This window comes from Dipodomys merriami, unplaced genomic scaffold, assembly GCF_024711535.1.
Source record: "Dipodomys merriami isolate MVZ:Mamm:240054 unplaced genomic scaffold, mDipMer1.0.p SCAF_17, whole genome shotgun sequence".
NCBI lineage: Eukaryota > Metazoa > Chordata > Mammalia > Rodentia > Heteromyidae > Dipodomys > Dipodomys merriami.
In genome coordinates, this window is record NW_027203048.1 from 2,096,713 (window position 1) to 2,122,594 (window position 25,882).

A 25,882-nucleotide genomic window follows, 5' to 3' on the forward strand; every position below is an offset into this window, starting at 1 on the left:
TCATATAGTAAATGAAATCCAAGGTCATATAGCTAATGACCTTGGATATGTATTGTCATTAAAATAGAAATATTACTTGTGTCTTACAGCCACTATAAGCATTAAAACATATGATTTATATTAACCTAACAATAGTTAAAAGCACAGAGAAGTTCAGTAAATTGTCTGTACTTGCTATTTACCTCTACCATCAACCACAGTAATGCCATATTAGTAACATGTATTGGACACTTGAAAACTACTATTATATTTAATAAATTACATATATTCTCACTTAATCTCACAATCTGTGACCCAGGTTATATTATGTTCTTTTTGTAGATGGAGAAAACAGCCTATAAGAGGGATAAGGAATGTAACCAGCATCCAGGAAATATTATACTAGTATTAAAACCAAGAAGTCTTTCAATATCATCATTATATAACACTTCCTCTTTAGAAAGCTTCTTGCTTTTTCTGACAATGTTCTCAATAATACTGCTTCATTGTTAATTTAAAAGGAAAACCTAGTATCACCAGAGAATATTATTTGTCTCTAAGAGTTTTTTTTCTAAATCTTGTTTATTTTATTTACAGAGATTCACTCTTGAAAAAATGGAGTGGCCAAATCACTATGCCTGTGAGAAACTATTGGTGCTTTTGACCCGCTATGACATGATTGAAAGAAAACTTGGTAGAAAGAACTCTAACCAACTGCAGCCAATCAGGTATGACTTAAAAGAATTGTATGATGGGGGCTGGGAAGGTGGCTCAGTGGTAGAGCGCTTACCTTACATGCATGAGGCCCTGGGTTTGATTCCTTAGCACCACATAAGCAAAGAGAAAAAAGCCGCAAGTGGCGCTGTAGCTCAAGTGGTAGAGCACTAGCCTTGAGCTGAAGAGCTGAGGGACAGCGCCCAGGCCCAGAGTTCAGCATCCACGACCAGACCCAAAAAAAAAGAATTGTATGATGAATACTCAATGTTTAATTTGAATACCTGATGATGTGAAATATTCTCAGTTTCTCTCATTGTGGGTTATGTAGCTCTGAGTTTTTTCAAGGTGGAGGCAAGGCTTGCTGGGATATTAGAACCATATTCAGGGCTCACAGGGCAACATAGTAAGGCATACTCTGTTATCTAGTAATTAGAGATAATGCAAAAAGAATACATATAACAAGGCTTATTAACAAGTTAATTATTTCTATGAACCAGAAAAGGAACAAGAGGATAAAGTTTACGAGGAGACAGAAATAAGGCCTTGGATTCAGAACAGCAGCAGCAGTAGAGATAAATCACCAAAAGTTAAAGGATAAGCAGAAACCAAAAATGCAAGAAGTTTGATGGAAGCAGCCTTATTTCCAGTAAGGCTAGAATTTCTCTGTTCCTATCTGAGTAGAGGCTGGGATAGTTAATTAAAACACCAACCAAAACATACTGGAAGTATTCGACAAAGGATTAGAGGTAGAAGTGAGGGCAGAGATAAAATACAAAAAAAATAAAAAAACAAACACATCGAATATGAAAAATCCAATAGATCAGAAAACAGCAATTGCATCATGAGTTCACTCCAGATTAGAAAGAAAAAGAAGTCCTAAGAGAACAGGTTGTTTAAATAAAAAGCAATAAATGGGACTCTGGATAAACTTGGTCAAAGTAAATTAGGAAATTGAAGCATAGTGCTGATCAAATCAGAGAGAAGACATCTTAAAGACTCAGATAAAAAACACTTGAGAATATTTGACCTACATAATAATTTATTTCCAGTATATTTTTAGAAGCTAATAGAAAAGTGGAGAAATGGTTTACTTATTTGTTATTTTTGCTAGCAATAATCTGTTGTATGGGAGCTGGTGCTCATTGATATTTCTACACACACATACAGTGTGTATGGCATTCAAGTCCTGCTTCCATTCTTTCTCAATCTTAAAGTTTTGTCAACAAGTTCCATTGTTCTATTTTCATGCATGCATATAGCATGAGAAGTTACTTTTGAAGAGTTCATATCTTGAGTTTTCTAAAATGTAAGACAAAATGTTCTTCGATCAAATCATACTACAAGTATAAGGCACAATAAGCAAATCCAGTGAATTATAGATATTAAACATGAAGGGAAAATAATAGAAAGGGTCAAATCAGGGAAACAGGAATTTACAATTAAAAAAAAAAAAACGAAAGCCAAAATAAGACTTATGAATCAATCAGCCCAGAAACAACAATAGTCACAGTAAATGTAGATAGATTAAACTTTATCTATTAAAATACTGATTATATTAGATGAGTAAAGTTCAGCAATATTGTGTTTATAAGGAACAGGCAAAACAATGCTATAAAATATTTGAATGCTATACAGCATTCAAAACAGATTTAAGAAGATTTATTGGCAAATGTCTACTAAAGTAATGAAACCAAGTAGACTTTAAAACAAAAATCATCATAGAAAAGATTATTATATATTAATATTGTAATATTAATATCCAATATATCATATGCATATTGTATATTATGTTGCTATTATAGAAAAATAAAAGGAGCAATCACTGAGAATGCCTCACGTGATATACTGTACACCTTACAAAAAACATACCCTTTGAAGCCAGGCACAGGTGGCTTACACATATAATCCTAACTACTCAGGAGGCTGAGATCTGAAGGTCCCAGTTCAAAGTCAACCCTGTCAGAAAAGTCTGTGAGACTTATCTCTAATAAACTACTCAGAAAATGCTGAAGTAATGCTGTTGCTCAAATGGTGGAGCACTAGCCTTGACCAAAAGCAAGTTAGAGATTGCACACTGTCCCTGAGTTCAATCCCTAGGACTGGCAGCAAAAAAAAAATTTTTTTTTACTCTTCAATAAACTACTTAAAGAAATAACTGACAGTAACTCATTATATCTTTACTTAGAATAAAAGATGAATAAAAAATGAATTATTCAATCTATGATTGAAAGTTCCTAACAACCTCATACACTTAGACCTCAGTGGATAACTTTATTTTTCAGGATTGTCAAGCCCCGAATCAGAAATGGAGTCCGTTGTTTTGAAATAGAATGGGAAAAGCCTGGTATGTATTTACAGTGAGAAAAATCTTTTATTTACAACATTTGATCATATATGTTTTGATATATATATATATATATCATATATTTGGTCATATATTCACCATCTGCTTCTTCATTTACTCATGTTATTTTAGAGACCTTGATTAGTAATAAATATAAACTTTAAGTTATGTGTTTAACCTTTCTTTTGCAATGATTAGGAAAGTTATGCCCAAAGGGTTTTGACTTATCTTTCTTAAGAAAAGCCTTCTACAAATGGTCTGGTTATCAAATTTCATGTATAACCTGATTTAGAGCAATCAAGTCTGCTAAATAGTAGCTAGATTACTCTTCCTCTTTACTCTGTTTAGTTCATGAGAATTTATAATAGTATATTTTTTAAAACCTCATTTTTCCTACAGAAAGAAACTTTAAACTCTGACTTAGCTCACAAACTAGAGGCAAGTAAAACACAGATAATTTAAAATGGAAAGTGATCCCAAACTCATTTCTATTTGGCTTTTAAATTAATAAGTAGTAGATTAATAAAGGTAGATTTGTTCAAATATTTTGTAGTGAACTTGGAAGAATAAAATTATAAAGAATTAGATAAACGAATCTAGGCCATAATAGGAAGATAGGAGGCTGAAAGATTTTGAAAATTGTGTTGCAACAATTCCACTAATTAATAAACTTTCCAGACAGAGAGATTTAGGCAGTTTGACAGTGTGTCATCCCTGTCTGACACTCAAGTCCCTTCATCCTATAGAACTTTCCTCTAAGGGAGGAAATATATCCCAAGCTAGTGTGAGAAACATGTTAAGATCATATGATTTCTATTTTTATGCTTTTTGTTTTTGATATCTTCATTATAATTTGGATTCTCATACATTTTTCCCACATGTAGAATAAATACAAAAGTCTAACCTACCACTTACATATCATATTGTTAGTTTACACCTGACATTCTTGTTTTTGTTTTTCAGATTCATATCAATCCAGTAAAATTGAGAATATCCTCCAGGAAGACTGAGGGTATAGCTCAGTGATAGAGCATTTTTCTAACTCCCACTTGGTTCCATCTCCAGTGCCATAAACCATAAGCAAGGAAAAGAGAGAGAGAATACCTCTGAAATAGCAGTCTAGGAAATTGTAGTCTTTTTGAATGCCCTGTTCAATTCTGTTCTTTTCAGAAACTATCACTTAAAGAAAGTTGATGTTAAAGTTTTACAAAACAAATCCCTTTTTTAGTAGACTTCCTCAACTAAAAACCAACCACCTGTATCCAAAGAAAACATTTTTATACTCAACGCTGCTGCTGCCATCTTTGAGAGAAGAGAATTTAAAGCCTTAACTTGAAGGAATCTCCTTTTAGCTTTTGCCAGGCAAAAGAAAATAAATTCCTTCCTTGTATCAACAGACTATTAGATAAATCATGTTACAAAGCAAAATTTACAATGAATGACCAATTTGTGGATGATTTAGTTAAACTTGTTGGTAAACTTATTGACCTGGAAAAAATTATTTTTCCTATCTGTAATTAAGGTTGCTTTGCTTTCTTTTTGATCTTTTAGAACATTATGCTATAGAAGAAAAACAACCTGGAGAACTTGGTCTACTTACAGTTGAAGAAGAATCACTGTTTCAAGCAGCCTATCCTGAGATCGTTGCTCTTTACCAAAAACAAAAGCTGGAAGTTAAAGGGAAGAAACAAAAAAGTAAGTATTGGGCTGGCTAGCTATATACACCACACTAGTTCCCTCTTTTCTGTTGAGTTTATCTTGTCTAAATTTGGTGAAAGTTCTATGAAATAAAGAATAAAAGTAGTATGATATTCTTCCTTGTCTTCATGAACTCTGTGTGTGTGTGTGTGTGTGTGTGTGTGTGTGTGTGTGTGTGTGTGTGTGTGTGTGTGTGTGTGTGTGTGTGTGTGTGTGTGTGTGTGTGTGTGTGTGTGTGTGTGTGTGTGTGTGTGTGTGTGTGTGTGTGTGTGTGTGTGTGTGTGTGTGTATTCATGACTGTTAAACTTCATTTGCAGTGCTAGGCAAGCACCCTCCCATTTTGCTATATCCCCAACACTCCTAGCTGAAAAGCTAGGAGTATACTGTCTATCTCTGAGTCTACTCAACCAGGTGTTAATAATAATGTTTATACCAGTTTTAAAGCAAAATAGGACTTTTTTTAGTTATAAATGCATTTTATTTCTTGCAACTCAGTGAGGAACACAACTCAATAACCACAGTTTCCAAAGGATAATGTTTGACAACTTTTCTGTGAATGCACTGAAGGGGGAACAAAGGCAAAAGTGGCTACTATAGTTTCTTATCTGAACTCTTCATTTTTTAATCTAAGTTAAGGAATAGAAATAAGTATTAATTATACTTTTTTTTCTTTTCAGGTATGAAAGTTAAGCCTAAAGAAAACAATTTGCCACAATCAGATGATGTAATAACTTTTCAGTCACCTTTGACTTTAAAACCCTTGTGTGAAGTTTTTCCTAAGCAGAATTCCAAGTTAAATTTGGAAATTTCTTCTCATTCTCTATTACCACAGGAACCTCTTTCTGCCTCTCTGAACAGCTTACTTTTACATGAAGATGCTCCTTGTTTGAATATACAAGAACAGTTAACGCCTTCTCCAAGGCTTTTTATTACAGAGCCAATTAAAGATGTTAATAAGTCTCTAATTTCAGAATCTAATCAACCCAATACTTCATCTCATAGTATATCTGTGATTGCTAATCTACATTTGAGCACTATTAACTGGGAAGATACTTCTTTTAGTAATTCTCCAGATAATCAAAGGGCTACATTCTCTCACAACTTAAAACCAGAACTTCAATCAGAGCTAGCAGCCATCTCTCATGGCTTTGAAAATATCCCAGAACAATTCCCATGCGAATCAGAAAATTGCACCACAAGCAATAAAGTGTTGGGTGGGGATCTTCAGAAGATTAGTCCTGAAGAGCATCTTCTCTCTGGTATTACTAATTTATATCTTCAGGATTTGCCTTTAAAGGAACGAATAAATATAAAATTAGCATATGCCAAAAGCAATGCACAACCAGATGTGGGCCTCAAAACAGTATCCTTATCAAGGGAAAAAGAATCACACAGGATTAATAATAATTTTGCTTGTCCATTGCATCTTTCAAATGATCTTGCAGGAATTCAGTTGCAAAATGAGTCCAGAATCTCTGAAGTTCTAAAAGGAGACCAGCTGTTTCAAGAAAAGTGTAAGATGAATACTTCTCTACCGTATACTGTCAATAACCCACTAGTAAAGACCTCCAATGTTCACATCGGGCCACCAATTACTGCTTTAGATCACAGTAGAAAAGACAAGCAAACCACTAGGAAAATTGTGAAGAGCAGTGTTTGCCTTGACAAATACTCCTCTGATGAAGAAAGTGACCCAACGTTTTGGAAACCAAAGAACACGACTCGAAACGTAAAGCACAGTACTCAGAAAAATAACCCCCAATTGAAAGAAAGTGGCTACAACAAATTCAGTAGTACTAAAGAAACTGAACTGCCTGTTGAATCTTATAAGACAGCTAGAAATGAAGAAAACTGTTTCCCAGATACAGTAAAAAGTTATCAGAGGTTTTTTAAGAAAGACGATGATCCTGAAACTTGTTTGGATAGTCCTCTTCCTTTACGCCAACGATTAAAACTAAGGTTCCAAAACACTTTAAATGAAATTTAAAAGAAATAAATACAACATACTCTATTGCTCTTGGCATTAGCAGAAGCATGATATCTGATTTTAATAGAAAAGTTAATATGATTTTATATGTCATGAAACATCCATTTTAATCAAATTGTAATTTAAAATTTTAGTGACAACTCCAGATAATGTATTTTAAGACATTTTTTACCATTTAAAAATATGCTCATTGGGCTGGGAAGGTAGCTCAGTGGAAGAGTGCTTGCCTTGCATGCATGAGGCCCTGGCTTTGATTCCTCAGTACCACTTAAGCAGAAAAAGCTGGAAGTGGCACTGTGGCTCAAGTGGTAGAGTGCTAGCCTTGAGCTGAAGAGCTGAGGGACAGCGCCCAGGCCTCACAACCAACAAAAAGTTTATACATATATATATATACATATATATGTATGCTTATAGATCATGCTTTATAGTTTAAAATATTAATAATTATCTGACAGAATAAATGTTATCCATTTGTTCAATTTTACTTTTCCTTCTCCAATCCTCTGAAGCATTTGTTCCCAAGAAGGTAACTCTTCATTTCCATCTTCCTGTACCTTCTATTATACTGTTTTCTTTTTCTTTTTTTTTTTTTTTTTTTTTTGGTCGGTCATGGGGCTTGAACTCTGGGCCTGGGTGCTGTCCCTCAGCTCTTCAGCTCAAGGAGAGCACTCTACCACTTGAGCTACAGCGCCACTTCCGGTTTTCTAGTGGTTTATTGGAGACAGGAGTTTCACGGTCTCTCCTGCCTGGGCTGGCTTTGAACCGCGATCCTCAGATCTCAGCCTCCTGAGTAGCTAGGATTATAGGCGTGAGCCACCAGCACCCGGCTATTATACTGTTTTCTCTCTGTGAGTATACCTTTACTTTACTCTCCCACCTTTGATAATATTATTCTCCATAGTAAGGGACAAAATGAAAAAGAGAGGATGGTCAATTGAAAAAAGAAGTTTGTGATTGCTGAATAAACTGAGGAAAATTACTCTATATATCCGCAGAAATTCATAGATATTGCAAGTAGAAAAAGATTTGAAAAATTAAATGCATAACCAGAAAAGGATTGAAAACCTACTGAGGATCACACAGCTAATGAGTAATACAGTAATGTTATGGGAACTATTCTAATTCTGTGGTATATTCTACTTTTAATTTTTCCTATGGTACATTTTTCTTCCCCTTTTCTTTAAAAAAAAATCTATACATGACTTACATTAATACTGATAAAGATTGTTTTGTAAAAATTCCAAAAAGGCATCCACATATGGAAACAAAGCCTTATTGGCAAATCATCATTTTGAATATTGGAAAGCCTAAAGAATCCATTAAAAGAAATCTATTGAAGCTCATAGATGGGTTCAGCAGGACATAATGTTACATAAAAATCAGTTGTATTTCTGTACTCCCAAAACAGGAAAATAAAAGTTTACCAAATGAAAAGTTTAAAGAATTTCAATTTAAAACGAAGAAAATACTTTAGAAATACTTTGCTGATCTTCAGTTTTAATGCAGTATCATTTGATGCTGGTTTTTATAGAAACTGGCAAGCCAATTCTAACACATGGAAATTTAAGAGACAGAATATTTAGATGATCTTGAAAAGAAATCAAGGGCTCCCCCTTCCTGATTTCAAAACCAAATGCCAAGTTAATGAAGATCACGTAGTGGCTCTTAGAGTCCAGAAATTTACCAATGTATACATGTATACAAATGTATACAATTGGTAAATGCTACTGGGATTATTAGCTGTTCACATGATTAATCCCTGCCCTGTACTATAATTAAAATTGCATCAAAAAACTTTGAGCTAACATTGTGAGACAACTAAAAACAGACAAATTGTGACTTTGAGTTACACAGTTTTCTTAAAAACAGCACTAAATCCATATGCAAAAAAAATAGTAAATTAACTTCATCAAAACATTCATGTTTCAAAGGACACCATTATGTAACAAGACACAGACTTGATGATTCACTTCTGAAATCCCAGCTACTTGAGATGATTGCAGTTCCATCTGAGGCCAGACCAAGCACGAAAGGTTATTTTGACCCCATCTCAACAAACAAGGTGTGGTCGTACACATCTGTGATTCCAGCTATGCAAGAGGTATAGGTACAAAAATGCAACTTTCTAGCCTAGGCTAAACATAAATCCCTATCTGAAAACCAAGGGGAAAAATTATTCTACATATGTAACTGAAGTGGTAGTGTCTGCCTAGCAAGCATGAAGTCTTCAATTCAAACCCCAGTATTGGCAAAAAAAAAAAAAAAAAAAAAAAAAAAGAAAGAAAGAAAAGAAAAGAAAACATTTTAAAATGGGAGGAAATATTTCCAAATCATAGATATGAAAAGGGATTTATATAAACTTAATAACAAAACTAACAAACATGAGTAAAGTATCCAAATATATACTTCATCAAAGATACACAAATACCACATAAGTATACTTAATATACTTAACAATTCCCTTCACCATAAGTCATCACAAAAGTGCAAACCGAAAACATCATGCCCAGTAAGATGGCTGAAATGTTCATTATGAAGAGGGTAATGAGGATGTGAAGAATTGGAACCCTCATTGCCTGCTTTTGTGAAAGGACAAAATGGGGCAGCCACTTAGCCTAATCCTCAAATCATTAGTCACAGTCACCCAGAAGTTCTCCCAAGTGTATCTCAAAGTGAAATGAAAATATGTACCCATATCAAAACTTATGTATAAACATTCATCCATAATATTACTCATGATAGTCAAGAGATAGAAGTAATCCAAATTGCCAAGGAAAAGGAAGCCTATATGTATTGAGTACTGACTGGTGCTGAGTATAAGTACTCCATTAAATTCTATATAAAATTCTTATGACCTCTATAACTCCATGGTGCTATATTGTAATGTTTTGATTACTCAAGGATAAAAGTCCCATTAAAACATTTTCCTAGATGTCTGCCTTGGTTTGTCATCCATTATCCTGGATAGATATTTTAGAATCATCCAGTCTAGGCAGAGACAATATTTAGAGTTTCATGAGTTTTGTTTTTTGTTTTTTATATGAAAATAGTAAGAATGAAATCTGGATTCATTTTGCTCTAAAACTCATCCAGGTATAAAATGTATGCACTCATATCACCTTTTACTTTTCAGGAAATTGTCTTGTTCAGACCAATCCTTTTACAGAATACTGATCCCTGGATGATCTTGTTACTTGTGTATCTTTTTTTTTTTTTTTTATCATACATTGCTTTTAATGTTTTTAGTGCTTCATTGGCTCTCTTGTCTCTGAAATACTTTGTTCAAGATCTGCCTCAAGCTACTCAGAACCTGGAACTGTTCTAGTTTTTGTTTTTGTTTTTCATTTGTTTTGTGTATTAGTGCCCTGTTCAAGTCTGCCTAGCCTAGGTTTCATAAGATCAGTCTTTAGTTCTTGGGATTTTGTTTTTCTTCGAAAGTTCAAACCGAGAAAGGCCTTTTTTTTGACTCAGGCCTTTGGCTCATGCCTAGTTTTAGGCACTTTTCTGATAGATTTTCTCATGACACCACAGTTCTTTCCTAACTTATATGAAACTCTTTTATATAACTATCTGTATACCATTTCTTATGTGACAGACATTGGACTGGGCACTAGAGATTCAATGGCAAATTGTGTCCTATAAAGCTGCTTATGTTTAGAGCACACCCGCCTGCACTGGAACATTAAGATACTCTGTAAATGATAGCTGCGTTGGTTAACATCATTTGGAAGAAAAAAATAACTTTCAGATATGATTTCAGGTCAAATACAGACAAATACTGCCCTTTGGGTAAAAAAATGCGATTATTATAACCCTTTTGTTGGAGGTAGTATGATGGTGTCAGAGGAGGTGTTTTCAACAAATAGGAAACTTTCTTGAGTAGCACTGAAAGATTCTAAATGGTAACTTTTGAGCTAAGGTTAATACTAGGAAAAAAAATGTACTTGCTGTAACCCATATTAACCCAATAAACTAACATAGTTATTGAGTACATGCTTTGTGCAAAGTTCAAGCTTTCTGTATGTAACATGCTGGTGCCCCAAGTAGACAAGGCTGGAACTAATCCTCAAATTCCCAATTTCATTGATAAAGATAATTCCCTATATTTATGTTTTCATGCTTCATTCACTTTTTGCCTCATATATCACCTCACAGTCTTCTTTTTTTTCTTCTCTGTTACTCCACCCTGCTCCAGTTATATTTTTCTTTTTTTGGGGGGGAGGGGGTCTGGTCGTGGGGCCTGAACTCTGGGCCTAGGCCACAGCGCCACTTCCAGCTTTTTTCTTTTTGCTTATGTGGTGCTGAGGAATCAAACCCAGGGCTTCAGGCATGCAAGGCAAGCGCTCTACCACTGAGCCACCTTCCCAGCCCACTTTTCTTTACACTTTCTAGTGTCTGGCATAAATGTTATGTGGGTTGTTTGGGAGTTTACTATTATCATTATTATTATTATTATTTTGTCCTTTTACCATCTATTTCCCAAACTAGAATATAAAGTTAGTGAAAGCAAAGGTTTTAGATCTTTGGTTTTCACAATAACTACTAGATGTATGGATGACTTTCCCCATCCCACTCTACCAGCAGTAGTACTTGTAGAGTAATGGGGCTTCTACAAGGTAGGAAGCATAATTCCACTCTTCTGAGAATGTGTCAGTTTCCTTGTCCCCCATTCCCACCCAATGATAAGACATCACTAGGCATAGGGATCAAATCAGATTCTCGTTCTCTCAGAGCCCTGCTGGGAATTTAGTACCTATTTCTGCTTCATCTATTCTTCCTTACTCATTAATGACTAGAGTGTAAATGGTCTTCTCTACCAGATTTATATTGCTTCTATGGATGTCTGCTATTATATATTTCTCTCAACTATTACCTGCAAATGATGTTGCCTTGATTTGCATTTTTGTCTCCCACACCAGACTGAGAACTCATCTTGTATTTCTAATCTGTAGCATCCAATAGAGGGACTTGTCAGAGCATTCAGTGAGTGCAGGCTGATTGACTGGTAGTGAATTCAGTGTCTTTAGTTCTTTGGCTCCTTGTGAGGAGACACCAAAGCCAATTGGATGATTCCCTCCATCAGCTTGATCACCAGTCACCTTTAGGTGTCTTAAGATGCCCTGGTGAGATGCTTGCTCTCTGAAAGTGAAGGGGCTAAATGAACTGTTGTTCCTGTTGTGCTGTAACACTTAGGGTCAAACAGCTTAAATAATATTGCTAAGGCAGCCTCCTTTCATCTGCAGATTAACGTGGCAATGTTTATCACCTTCTTAGCCAGGAAAAGCTTTTATCAGGCTCAGCTAACAGCTTGCATTAGCCTCTTTCAAGGACTTGCCACCTTGTCTTTAAAGGGACAGGATACAAAGTCACTATATAGTGTGCACCCTGATAATAGTCTAAAAATGTAGACCTTTGCTGCTTGTCAGAACAAATACCCTTCATGCCAGGCCAGATAAATCCAATAAATCGCCTGGAGGCAGTCATCAGCTAAAGAGACTAGCCCTTCTGTGGGCAGGATGACAGTTATTTGCTAATGCTTCTATTTATAAGCTCCAAAGCTTACCTGTTATTCTATGCGAAGATGCCCCCCCCAAAAAAAAGATTGACCTCTCAAAATGACAAAGACTATTTTAGAATTCTTTGATCCAATAAAAAAAGACTCCCCTAAAGTTTCCATTATCATTAACTGAAGTCTCTTCATCTATTGTTCAACAGATTCCAGCCTTTCAATAGGAAGTGAAGTCTGAAAGAGTTATCCTTACAAATGTTTCTAACCACCACCCATGTGAAGGTAGACTATAAATCCTTATTTGTGTTCAACCGAAAATGCTGATCGAATGCCTGAAGCCCAACAGTTTATTATTATAGTGTTGGTTGTCTAGGCACAGACCTCTGTAATCTAGGCCCTGTGAGGGCCTCACAACTTCACAGCTGGGATAGTTCCAGGAGAGGTGTCAGAACTTAATTCAACTAGTCTACGTCTACATCCTGTGAGACAAACCAAAGAACATGTTCTTAAACATGGGAGTCAGTGGGCTGGGTCACTATCCTGATTCTGCTATAGACTAGCTACGCTGAGCAGCCACCTCACTTCTCTCCTGGAAAGGGAGGATCATGCTCTGTTTACTCTCAACTGTCCTTTGAAAGACTTCCCCATGTATAAATTTAGCATTATTGACTTTTTATATGTACATGTGTGCTGGGCCTGGGGCTTGAAATCAGGGCCTGGGTGCTGCCTATGACTTTTTTGCTCAAGGCTGGTATTCTACCACTTGAGCCATGCCTCTGTTTCTGGATTTTTGCTGGCTTTGAACTGTGATCCTTAGATCTCAGCCTTGAGCAGCTAGGATTACAGGAGCTAGTCACTAGTGCCCAACTGCATTATTAACTTATTTGCTGTCTATTCATGAGCCAAAAATGATGTCTTTGAAATGTGTTCCATTATAATATACAATTTTTTTCTTTTTCTTTTTTTTTGCTTATGTGGTGCTGAGGAATCGAACCCAGGGCCTCAGGCATGCAAGGCAAGCGCTCTACCACTGAGCCACCTTCCCAGCCCAGAATCTACAATTTTTTTAGGCAGTGATTGTCCCTACTTAGATATGAAGAAGAAAAAAGGGAGAATACTGAGCACAACTGAGTATGAATAAGGTTCATGACATTTAGAAAGTATAACACAAAGCATTAGTGAGTCTTAGAAGACAGACAGACATTGAATGTTTATATTGTGGTTGTTTTTCAAACACCTCATGTATAGCCCGCAAAAATCTCTGAAACGCAGGCACTTTTGTCCCCTATTTACATGTGAGGAGGTTTATCCAAGGTCAACTTATCAACATCAAAATTTGAACGCAGAGCTACTCTAAACTCTAAACTTGATTACAACTCACTCCCAATTCCTAGCTTCCCTTGGCAAGAATTGAGGTTTCTATATACTCTATATGGCTAAGTCCAAGACAGCATTAAGGAAAGCAGCCACCAGAATGCAGTGGTATCTAACGATTTGTAGAATGACTACTAAATAGGAGTAATTTGTGATCTCAGCAACACAGTCTTAGGAACACTTAAATTATCTCAAAGCTTATTTATATTTTCAGAATTAAAAAACAAAACAATTGGTACAGTCAACTCACACATACTGCTATGTGAAGATGAGAGAAATAGGCAGGCTTCCAAACCACCTAGAAGGTACATCTCCTCTCAGCTCCACTTACCAAAGACAGAGTGTTCTCAGGTAGCGCTCCACCAAGCATCACCATTTTAGTGTTCATTTCTTATGTGAATCATCTTCACACAAAGCCTGCGACTAACCAGGCCCTTTATTAGTCACCTTACATGGATTTTTCATTTATCTTGAAAGCAACCCAAGGAAGTAAAACAGCATGCCTGAGGTCCCACTGTTAGAACACAAATCTTGCAGCTATATTGCCACCTCCAAAAGCCAAGTGTCATGCTCATCTGTAGGAACCAGTAAAAGAACTTTCTAAACGATCTTTCTGCTTCAAAACACTCATATACCTCCAATAGCCTATGAACCAGTCAGGTGAATCTAGTGCAGACAGATTACATTCTAACCCACCCCTGTGTGAATGCTTCATGACGTACCATCTCAGTACACATCCTACCTTCCTTCCAGAGCCTGTAAGGTCCTGCTTGACTGCCCACCTCCCTCACCTGTCTTCCACCATCTGCCTCTGCTCAACTTACTTTTCTTAAATGCATCAGCCTCACTCCACAGTGTGACACTTTTTATTTATTTGTTTTTTTGGGGGGGGTCCGGTCATGGGGCCTGAACTCTGGGCCTGGGCACTATCGCTCAGCTCTTCAGCTCAAGGCTAGTGCTCTACCACTTGAGCCACGGCGCCACTTTCCGGCATTTTTCTTTTTGCTTATGTGGTGCTGAGGAATCAACCCAGGGCCTCATGCATGCAAGGCAAGCGCTCTACCACTGAGCCACTTCCCAGCCCCACAGTGTGACTCTTATATTTGCTGTTCCCTCTGACTTTCAGAAGGACCTTGTGTAGTAAGACTTTTATCATCACTCTACTCTCAGCTTCAGTGACTACTTCTGTGACCAGGAGCTAATCAGCCACTTCCTCCTTATATCCCCAAGCCTTCTCATTTGCCTTTTGTCCTGCGTTATATCCTCAATGAATGATTTGATTTTTTTTTTTTTCTGGCTCACATTTCTCCCATCCCCATAGTATCAACATAAGAGAATAGACTTCCATTTATTCTCTTTAACATTCACTTCATGCATACATAATTAATTAATTAACCTTTGAACTAAAACCCATGGGAAGCCAAAACCCATGCTTTAAACACCAATATGCTTTAATTTTGAGGTAAATTCAGTTTTGAGCGGCACCTGATGCAGAATGTACAGGAATAATACCTGATCCCTCCCTTCAAGACATTCATAACTTAGTTGTGATGGCTGACTCATTTTTTGTATGTGTACTGGTATTAGGGCTCATATTCTCACTTGGCTTTTTTGCTAAGGTCTGCCATTCTACAACTCGAGCCACACCTTCACTTCTGGCTTTTTAATTGGAGATAGAGTCTCATGGACTTTTCTTCCTGGTCTGGCTTTGAACTGAGATCCTCAGCCCTCAGCCTTTTCAGTAGCTAGGATTACAGGTGTAAACCACCAATGCCCAAGAAACTCACTCACTCTTGGTAGTGATAGAAGAGATTGCTATCAGAGGTCATCAGAATATAGACAAGATGAATCTCTTCCTAGAAACAAGAGACTCCATATAATATGTGAAGGAAAAGGAGCCGGACACTGGTGGCTAACGCCTATAATCCTAGCAACTGGGGAGGCTGAGATCTGAGAATCGTGGTATGAAGCCAGCCGGGGCAGGAAAGTCAGTAAGACTCTTTCTCTCCAATTAACCACCAGAAAACCAGAAGTAGTGCTGTGGCTCAAAGAGGTAGAACACTCACCTTGAGCTTTCTACAGAAATCAGCCACCAACTGTGGTACTCATAAGAGCAGGCCACATCCTCGGGGGAATGTTAGGCTAAAGCTCCCATGCCATACCCAACATGACCAGGTTGTTGAAGCTGCATAGAGTCATGGCCACTGGAAGAAGGCTTTCCAGCCCACTGGAGTTTCAGGAAAAATCACAGCTGCACCTTTTGAGAGCCACTGCTGTCATGACTTCCAAGGCAGTATGAAGAAGAAATACCTGAGAGCCAGGTGGCCAGCCAGTGAAAAGACTTAGTATGCTCAGAATTTACATCTACTTAGCCAGCCAGTTATTCAGAGGACAGTAGCCAGTGTAAGATTTAGACAATCTGCTTTCCTTGAGGAACTCATAGTGTATTCATAGGAACCTGTCTGAAGTTAGCTTCTTAACTGTCCACATTTCCAGATCTGAGTTTAATGAAACATTTACCACATACTCAGGCTTCGCCACAGAACCTCACTCAGCAAATCAAAATGTTCTATGGAGAGAAAGAGTATAATTAACTTCTCTCTTTTTTTCTTTCTTTCTCTCAAGCCCTTCTCAGAAGGGTGATAATGAAAGATTTGAACCCAACGGGGCCACAGGCAGGGGATTTGCATTTTAAAGTTCGACAGATATTTATAGGCCTTTTGATCTCCTTTCTCCTCTCTCCCAGCGACCCTAGCCTTGCTGCCTGTCTCCCCCCTCCCTCAGTTGTTCATCCTGTACTAGATGGACTGGAGAAATGATTGCTCCAGATGTAGAGGATTCAGTGATGTGTGCTCTGATACAATGTTCTCATAGCAATGGAGCTCCTACTTAATCAAATTCCAACTACCTATCAAGTGTTTTTAATTCCTCACACCTGTAATTCCCCTGCAACTGATATTATATTTACCTGTTTTTAAAAATTGAGGAGAAAATAGGGCTCAAACAGGTTAAATAGCCTGTCCCAAATCACTAAGCAACTTGGAGAGACAGAACTAAAACCTTTATCTGAGTGCTTTCTAAACCCTTTGGTTAGGCTGAGCTAACTCAGGTAGACAAAGTTGGCTACTGCAGTCTTCTTAACTAAGATCCTTCTTGGAAAAAGTAATCCTGTATTCCAGGCTTCCTGCTAGTGTTATCTGGAAATAGCCCAATAAATGTCACAATTTGATTTACTTGAGGACAGACTTGCAGCTGTCTTTTCTTTTGCAGCTCTTCGTGAGCTCTAACTTCTCCCTCTCCTTTTACTCTTCTTTCACACAGATCACTAGAACTAACAGCTGCATGTCTGGGTTTGGACCTGTCACCTTGAATCCATGGAACAGAGTCTCTCTCCAAAGAAAGCCTATTGAAAATAAGCTCAGAATATCAGAACTTCGAATTTCCTGACAGCCACCAATGAAAGTGAGGTTTAGAGAATGACTTAGGCAATGTAACTGATGTCCTAAACACAAAACCTGATATGCTAACCATGAAAGACAAATGAGACAAGACAGTGGTTTAGGCACTTTTTTTTAACTGGTCAGTAGAAGCCAGTGGGGTAGGATTCGGCATTATTCTTGTGTCCCAGATAAGCACTGGGTCAGAGGACTAAATGACTCAAGGTTCCACACAGTGGCCTGGGAAGCAAGAATCTGAGCTCAGGTGACTAGCAAAACCAAATATGCAGCCTGAGGTAATCAGGTGAACTGTGAAATTTGCCCCTGTGACAAAGCAATAAGCTAACATCACAAGGTACATTCAGTCATTTTATGATTTAAGGAAGCCAAGTCTGCAACCCTAAATCTCCTTCCTGGTTTTTACAGCAATCCAAGTCTGCTGAAATACAGGGAGGAGGACTTAGTGACACGCAACCTCTTCTGACACTTTCGGAGTCTGTGTGTGACAAGTCAGAGGACTCTGCAAGTTCCTTTGCTCCTTAGAGAATCTACCTCCCACCCTTGAAGAGGGGGCTTTAGAAGTGCCAAATGGAGAGCCATAAGACAGTCACCGCTAGTTGCTGAGTGTTCCTGTTGAGGTTGAGAGATCATGTTCAAAGCTCTAGCCGCAGCTCCCATTCTCTTCCCATCCCACCTCTAATCCAAAATGGGACCAGGTCCTGCCTCTCCCCCACCACAGGTCCTTGTAAAAATCCTGAGGATCATGCCTTCCTGGGGATAAGGTTGAGAATCCTACATATTCTTTCTATTCTCTCCACAAGGACTCTGACCCCACAGAGGAAAAATCCCTCTCAGGAAAAACAGCTTCAGAAGTAAAATCTACCTGTTGTTGTGCCCAGGGTAGATTTAGAGGTGGATTGGGCATTCTTATGTTCTCCTCAGTGATTCCCTGGTCAAACTTGCAACTTTGGGTCCAGCATTTAGAACAATGGATAGTGGCTTTGAATCCTAATCAGCTATCTGTGGCCCAATCCCAGTTTCTCTAAAGGTGCAACTCACTGATTATTTCTTACAAGAAATTGGCCTGACTATCTCTCTATACTAAATCCTAGTTGGAAATGAAATCTACACTTGTCTAGCTATCATTAGAACAGACCCTCATGGACTGGCTGTGATGTACCTCTACAAAAACTTTGACCTCTCTACCTACAGCATTTTTCTCCGTCTCATCTTTACCCTTCAAAGCAAAATAGTTGGCCTGCTAAGGACAGTGCTTTTAAAGATCACTAGTTGGCATTATTTTGTGAACTTGTCAGTGATGACATTTTCTATTATTAGGAAGCATTTGTCATTGTTATCAGCCCAAGGTTAAGTAGCTCTTAGCCCTTTGGGAGTTAAGCAAAACCTTTAAAACCACACACACACACACACACACACACACACACACACACACACACACACACACACACACACACATATACCAGTAAAATACATGCAGTTTTTTCCATATCTGAAACTTGTTTCTGAACTTTCTCAATAAGAAAGTTAGACAGTGAGCTCCCAGGCCAGGGACTGGTTCTCTCTGTGGCTCTAGTGCATAGTCATAAAGTTATATTTCTGAGGAAGTTATAGATACAGTTCATGGGAAATGTGTGTTGCATGTTGACTGAATCAATCTGGAAGAAAGACATTTTCAAGAACAAAATTGGCCCAGTACACTCTGTGAAGGAGGTCTTATCTCTTCTGCCAAGGAAAAAAAAGGCACGGACGGACACTTTGCACAGCAAAGGGATGCACTTAGGGCAGAAATGAGAAGTGATCAGCATCAAAGAGGAAAATACTTTTGGGTGGTATGTCCTAGAGCAGGTGCCAAGTCAGTAAGTCAAGATTATTAACCTGTAAGCCAATAAGTAGCACTCGATGGTAGTCATTACAGAACTGATCTTACAGAACTTACAGAACTTATCTAACTGAACTTATAGAACTTATCTAAGAGTTTAGAATTCTTAAGTCTTAAAGAACTTATCTAAGAGGTTATTTTTAATGAAAGCAGATTATTAGAACCTACCCCCAAGAGATTATGATTTAAGAGGTCTTTGGACTACACCTATCATATGGTTATATTAGGGAGAGAGAGAGAGATGTGACAGGAAGATAATGAGGGAAAAATGGTGAGGGGAGAAAAAAGTGGGACATTTTGTTTCAGTTTTATTCACCAAACACAGAATAAGTATTCTCTCTCCCCCTTTCCTTATCCCATCTTATTACAGAAATATAATGCCAGCCTCAGCCTTGTTCTGCTCTTCTTTTAATTTAATATGGCTATAAAAGGCTCTGTCTACACCTGGGGCTTGAAGTCAGGGTCTGGGTGCTGTCCCTGACCTTTTTTTTAAGGCTAGCACTATATCTCTTGAGTCATAATGCTGGAGATAAGAGTCCTGTGGACTTTCCTGCCTGGGCTGGCTTCAAACTGAAATCCTCAGATTTCAGCCTCCTGAGTAGCTAGGATTATAGACATGAGCCAATGGCACCCTGCTTATTATAAAGGGCTTTTGAGACTATGAAGAAGTTGAGATCACTGATCAGAGTGATCATAGTCTAGCCTGCTGAAATTTCTGCTGTCCCTGTGTGTGTAGGAAGTGCCATTTCATGAGTTACGTAGTTGGCAGCTGAGGAGAGTAGAGACTGACCAGGCCCTGAACTCTCCCACCCCTAAGGCACATGTGCCAGCCCACCTGCTGCCTGTGAAGGTTGCTCTGACCTCTGTGTTTTGGATGCTTCTTGCTTGGTGCCTCTCCTCAAAGGACGTACTACAAGAACAGAGGGGATCATGGCTAGCTGTGGACTATGGAAAGCTCACTTGTGGCTGCTCTTTCAACAGAGGTGACCATTTTTGCAGTGTATGTCTACACACAGTGCCCCAAAACCAGGTTCAGATGAGCTGTAAGGGGATCACCCCAAAACTTTGGGAAGCAGGGATATCTATGCCTTACAACAATGAATCCTGGCTCATAGAGTTTGGGGCAAGCCCAGGGGACTGTCAACCAAGTAATTATGATGGGCAATCAGATCGGAAACTGAGGAGGAATGTAGCACTACCTAACTGTTCCAGTCTTCCAACTGACTGAGGCCAAAATCCCCCAGCTATATCTCACACCGGCTCTGCCCTTATAATCCTGACCGTACTTCTTCTTTTTAATTCCTCTAAAATTATCTTCAGGTAGTTGTAAACAGGGTTTTAATTTAACATACAAATTAATGAGTAGGATGCCTTTTGATCACCTATCCTCACCTATCCTTACTTCTATGTCCACTGTTTCCCACAAAGCCTTCGTGGGCCCACAACTGAAATTCCTCTGCTCTATTCTCACCTAGTACTTTTTGCAGAATCCTTACTTTGAAGTATCCTCCCTCTCTTCGTGTGACACTTATCCACTAACACTGTGCAACAGAATTACAAAGCCAGCTACATATCTAATCTACCTTTCTAGTAGCCACACTTGTAGAATAAACAAGTGAAATTCATTGAAATAATATAAATGCAGTATATTCAAAATGGTATTTCAGCATTTTCAAAATTCAAAAATTACTAATGAGATACTTTATACTTCTTATTCATATTACATATTTGGGATTCAGTGTCAGTTTCAGCCAGTTCCAGTTCTGGCTACTTGTCCAGTTGCTCCATAGCCACGTGTGTGGACACTATACTAGAGAGCACAGTGCTGGTTCTTTGAAGCAAAGCCTGTGACCTCTGACTCAGGATTCTGCGAAGAAACAGCACATGACAAATATTTAGAAAGCATCTGAGCCAAGCCGGGTACCAGGGCTCATACCTAGCTACTTAGGAGGATGACTTCCTGATGATGGCAGTTTGAGGCCAGTTCAGGCAGGAAAATCTGCCAGACCCCATCTTCAAAATCAATAGAAAAAAGAAGGGTTGGAAGTGTGGTTCAAATAGCACCATCTAAATAAAAAAGTTGAGAAAGTATGAAGCTCTGAGTTCGAACTCCAGTACTGACAAAAGAGGAGGAGGAGGAGCAGGAGGAGGAGAAGGAGGAAGAGGAAGAGGAGGAGGAGGAGGAGGAGGAAATAAAAAACAACCCTGAGCTGATTTTTTTCCCAAGTCTTTCCATTTCCTAACAAATGGGGCAATGCCATTCTTTCTTATGGAGGCATATATATATATATATATATATATATATATATATATATATATAATATCACATTTTCTTGATCCATTCATCTACTGAGGGGCATTAGGGTTGGTTCCATGTCTTAGCTATGGTAAATAATGCTGCAATAAACATAGTTGTGCTGGTAGCTTAGTATGGTCCTGTTTGTGATCATTTGGGTAAATGCCCTGAAGTGGGATTTCTGGGTCATAGTGGGGGAGCTCTATGTGGAGTCTTTTGAGGAACCTCCATACTGCTTTCCAATTAAGTGAAGTAAACAGGCCCAACGAAACATAGGTCCCATGGTTTCCCTTATTTGCAATAACTAGTATATGTCTGGGACAAGTAGAAAAGGTCAAAAGCTATGTACATATGACAAGATAAGATAAACTTAAGTGAAATGAACCCCAACATAGGGACACAGTGGTATTTTCTTTCTTGCTATTGTTTCTAATGTATTTATAAGGTACCATATGATTTTTTGGTTGCTTTGTATGTTTCTCCCCCACAGTATAACCCCTGTTTTCACTGTATTTGATGTTGGTATAATTTGGGGAGGGGAGGGGAAAAAACAAAAATTTTAAATAGAGATACAGGTTGACCCATTCTAACAATGAGATGTACAAGACATTATGTTGAAAAATGAACTTTACAATTGGGGGGGGGGTAGTTGTGGAGGTGGGAAGGAAGGTATGGTAGGGGAAAAACAAAGGGGAAGCAACAGTACTTGATAAGAAATGTACTCATTACCTTGCTCATGTAACTGTAACCCCTCTGTACAGTATTTTTACAATAAAAAACTTATTTAAAAAACAAACCCTGCTACCTTGCCCATGTAATTGTAACCCCTCTGTATGGTATTTTCACACACACACACACACACACACACACACACACACACACACACACACACACACACACACACACACACACACACACACACACACACACACACACACACACACACACACACAAACCCTGAGCTGAGCAAATTCCAAATTCCTTCCAGAGACTATCCTTGGGGATTTTTTGGCTAGATGTTTGAAGGCATAGTGTCAACGGAGATGATACATACTTCCCTTTTAATCAAAGAAGACTCCAAAGCAGATTTCTTTTCCAAAGCTCAAGGACACCGGATGTGGGAGTGGAGTGGAGTGGAGCAGATATCATTACCTCTTGCTTTCTGCCCTGTGGAGTTATAGACAGTGCATACAAAAGACAGTAGGGCTCTGAGCTACATACTCAGTGACCGCCCCCACCCCGCCCTTGCTATATTCACTGCCAAAGCAGTTTGATCAACTTATAATGTGAGCAAGGAAGTTTCTAAAACCAAGCTACTACAGATTTCTTCTGAAAAACAGGTCGAGTCAGTTCAAGCCCTGGCCACAGGCTTCCCAGATTTCACTGGCTTACTTCATAGCTCAGCTACAATTGGTGCAGTTAGAAAAAAAAAAAAAAAAAAAGAGTTATTGCCTTTGCCAATAAAGTGTTGCTTCTCAGGCTAAGGCTGTGATCATGTGTCTATGCTAAAGCAGTGCTCACAGACACATGATCACAGCTTTCCAGGAAATCTTCTGAGGAAATCAGAGTTCAGGCCCCATCCTTAGGTCAAATACTCAATGCAGAGAGGCTGGAGCAATGCTATACTTTATTAATAGAGTGCCCAAGGCTTCCCCAACCCTCAGCTGACCCTATCAGTCCCAGATGATGGTGGCAAGGGGCAGACTTTAGAGAGGATCATTATTTTCTAAATTCCTGGCCATCAATTTATTTGAAACTTGTATTATATCAATACCCTTCTCTTGCATACTTCCTTTTTTATTTTATTTATTATTTGTTTTTATTATAAGATTTTTTATTCTGAAAATACTGTACAGAGGGGTTACAATTACATGAGCAAGGTAATAAGTACATTTCTTATCAAGCATTGTTGCTTCCTCCTCTGTTTCCTCTGCCCTCCCATTCCCCCCCACCCACCTCCCCCATCACCAAAATTGTAAAGTTCGTTTTTCGACATAACATCTTGTACATCTCATTGTTGCAGTGGGTCCACCTGTATCCCTATTTGAACAATTTGCTTTTTCCATTCCCCTCCACAAATTATACCAACATCAAATACAGTAAAATCAGGGGTTATACCGTGGGGGAGGGACATACAAAGCAACAAAGAAATCATCTTATAAATATATTAGAAACAATAGCAAGAAAGAAAACTATTTGAGTCCTTATCTTGGAGTTCATTTCACCTAAAGACTTACAGAGAAACTTCTCTGAAGAGGAAAGAAGGATGGCCAATAGACACATGAAGAAATGCTCAACCTCCCTAGTCATAAAAGAAATGCAAATCAAAACAACACTGAGATACCACTTCACCCCAGTTAGAATGGCTATAATCAAGAACTCTAATAACAGCAGATGCTGGAAGGGATGTAGACAGAAGGGAACCCTACTGCATTGTTGGTGGGACTATAAACTTGTTCGACGACCTTGGAAAGTAGTATGGAGGTTTCTCAGACTCCACATAGAGCTCCCCTATGACCCAGAAATCCCACTTTTGGGGCATTTACCTGAATGATCACAAACAAGACCATACTAAAGCTACCAGCACAACTATGTTTATTGCTGCATTATTTACCATAGCTAAGATATGGAACCAACCCAGATGCCCCTCAGTAATGGCATTCTATGCCTCCATCAAAAAGAATGACATTGCCCCCATTTGTTAGGAAATGGAAAGACTTGGAAAAAATTATATTAAGTGAAGTAAGCCAGGCCCAAAGAAACATAGGTCCTATGGTTTCCCTTATTTGCAATAACTAGTATATCTTGTATACTTCTTAAAAGGAATTTTGGTCTCTTATGGAAAATACTATAGCAAATAGTTATGTTCTTGGACCACTAGCTTATGAAGTAACTTGAAGCAAGTTACTTTATCTCTTTAAGCCATAAATTCTTCAGCTTTGAAACATGAGTAGGATAGTCCCTCCTTTGCAGGTTGTGTGTTATTCCATGCCATAAAGTACTACTCAAAATGCACAGAAAGAACTCATAAAAGTTCCTCACTATTCACAAATGAATCTCACCATACAGAGGATCATTTAAAGCAGAAATGTGAGTTTAAAAGAAATCAAACACTGTGGCTCAGGCCTTTAATCCTGGCACATGGAAGGGTGAGAATGGAAGCAATGGAGTTAGAGGCAGCCCAGAGAAAAGTGTGAGAGGCACCATTTAATGGAAAGATGCTGGGCTTGGTTGCCTGTGTCTGACAGCTCAACTAGGGCACCAAGCCTAAAATAGGTGGGTCACCATTGAAGCACACATCTGGGCAGCGAGGGATCATTATTTTCCAAATTTCCTGCCTTAAAAATAACCAGGACAAAAAGGGTTATGGACATAGCTCAGCTGTAGAATGCCTGCCCAGCAAGCATGCAGCCCAGAGTCAAAGCCATAGTTCTAACAAATGGGTGTTGCATACATATCTATCATATATAGGCCAAGAGGAAGACAATGAAAGTAATGACAAGTGAACTCCCCCTTTTTCCCCAACTGGTAGCCTAGTAAGGGGACAGAGCAGGAAAGTCTTACATTAGGCTACATGTCTTCCACAGACACCAAGAAAAGGAAAATCAAGAGTGGAATAAGAGAAACATGGGAGGTAAAATGGCATTATTATTTTATAGAAAGAAAAGAAATATACTGGGGACTTCTCAGCAGGCACTGTCAGGACCTAAGAAGATAAAAGTTAAAAGCCATCCAATAGGAAGGAATAGCTGGTGTGTCAGAGGAGTCATCTCTGGTCCCATTGTTCACTCTTCAGTGCAGACCCCACCTAGGGCTCCCAGCTTTGCCAAGAAGGGACTTCTGCAGTGTCTATTTCAAATGACAGCACAAGAATTGAAAGGCTTGGGCAGCCCCCCAAGATGCTCCATACCCTTCTTAAGAATGTTCCACAAAGGCTACTTTAAAAAACACTTACCTTCTCTCTGCCTGGCTTTCTCGCTTGTGCTCAGCAAGCCTGGCCTTCCTGGGGGGGAATAATTAGATTATATCTTTAGAACACTTTGAACTCTGAGAACTAAGAACATCGTGCACATACATACGGGCACAGTCATTATCACAGGATTCCATTTCCTTTGTTCGGTTTGAAGCCATCCCCTGGCAACTGCTGTCTGGCTCCTAAAGACAACAGCAGGTGCCATTTGAGTGTGTGGCCGACACACAGTCCCAGCCCACCATGCAGCTGTTCTTGAAAGCGATGTCTTGCCCCTCCTTCTGGTCTGAACAACAAAGAGAACCATTCATGACACTCTTACGTTTCAAATGTTCCTGGAGGGGGATTCCCTAGTCCTTTCCCCGGTGATAGTCTTGATTCTGCTACTTAATGGTAGTTTTATCACAAGAAAGCATGTAAAACCTCTCTGACCTTGGTTTTCTTCACTCAATAGAGACATTACACACCCTGTGAAGTTGTAATGACTTGCCAAAGATGTGATGCACATGAAAATCTCTTATATGGTCAGCTATAAGGCAGTGCTTTTGTATTTACAATTATGAAGGTACTCCTTCTCAAGTACAACCAATGGAAAGAAAATTACTGAAAAAATATAGGGTACTACAGCAAAGTTCTGAGCTAGCTGGTCCAAATACTTGTTTGTTGAGGGC

The 25,882-nt window shown here is 38.6% G+C and overlaps 1 protein-coding gene and 1 long non-coding RNA gene across 4 annotated transcripts in view; one reads left to right on the plus strand and one right to left on the minus strand.

The window, feature by feature from the left end:
- The window catches only part of Gen1 (GEN1 Holliday junction 5' flap endonuclease), a 28,659-nt gene extending 21,658 nt beyond the window's left edge, over positions 1–7,001 (plus strand). For both annotated transcript variants that reach the window (XM_070025030.1, XM_070025029.1), the window contains 4 exons: positions 577–707; positions 2,979–3,040; positions 4,592–4,735; positions 5,416–7,001. In XM_070025030.1, the coding sequence (XP_069881131.1) occupies positions 577–707; positions 2,979–3,040; positions 4,592–4,735; positions 5,416–6,725 (1,647 nt within the window). In that variant the 3' untranslated portion in view covers positions 6,726–7,001. The remainder of the gene's footprint in view (positions 1–576; positions 708–2,978; positions 3,041–4,591; positions 4,736–5,415) is intronic.
- LOC138829060 (uncharacterized) lies at positions 1,755–25,430 on the minus strand. 2 transcript variants are annotated; one of them, XR_011372479.1, is made up of 4 exons: positions 25,321–25,430; positions 25,197–25,244; positions 4,641–4,707; positions 1,755–1,995 (listed from the first exon to the last, which is right to left on the minus strand). It is a non-coding gene; the product is annotated as an uncharacterized lncRNA (long non-coding RNA). The 2 variants fall into 2 exon arrangements; XR_011372478.1 differs by lacking the exon at positions 1,755–1,995 and having other exon boundaries at positions 4,621–4,707.
- Between the last annotated feature and the right edge of the window lie 452 nt (positions 25,431–25,882).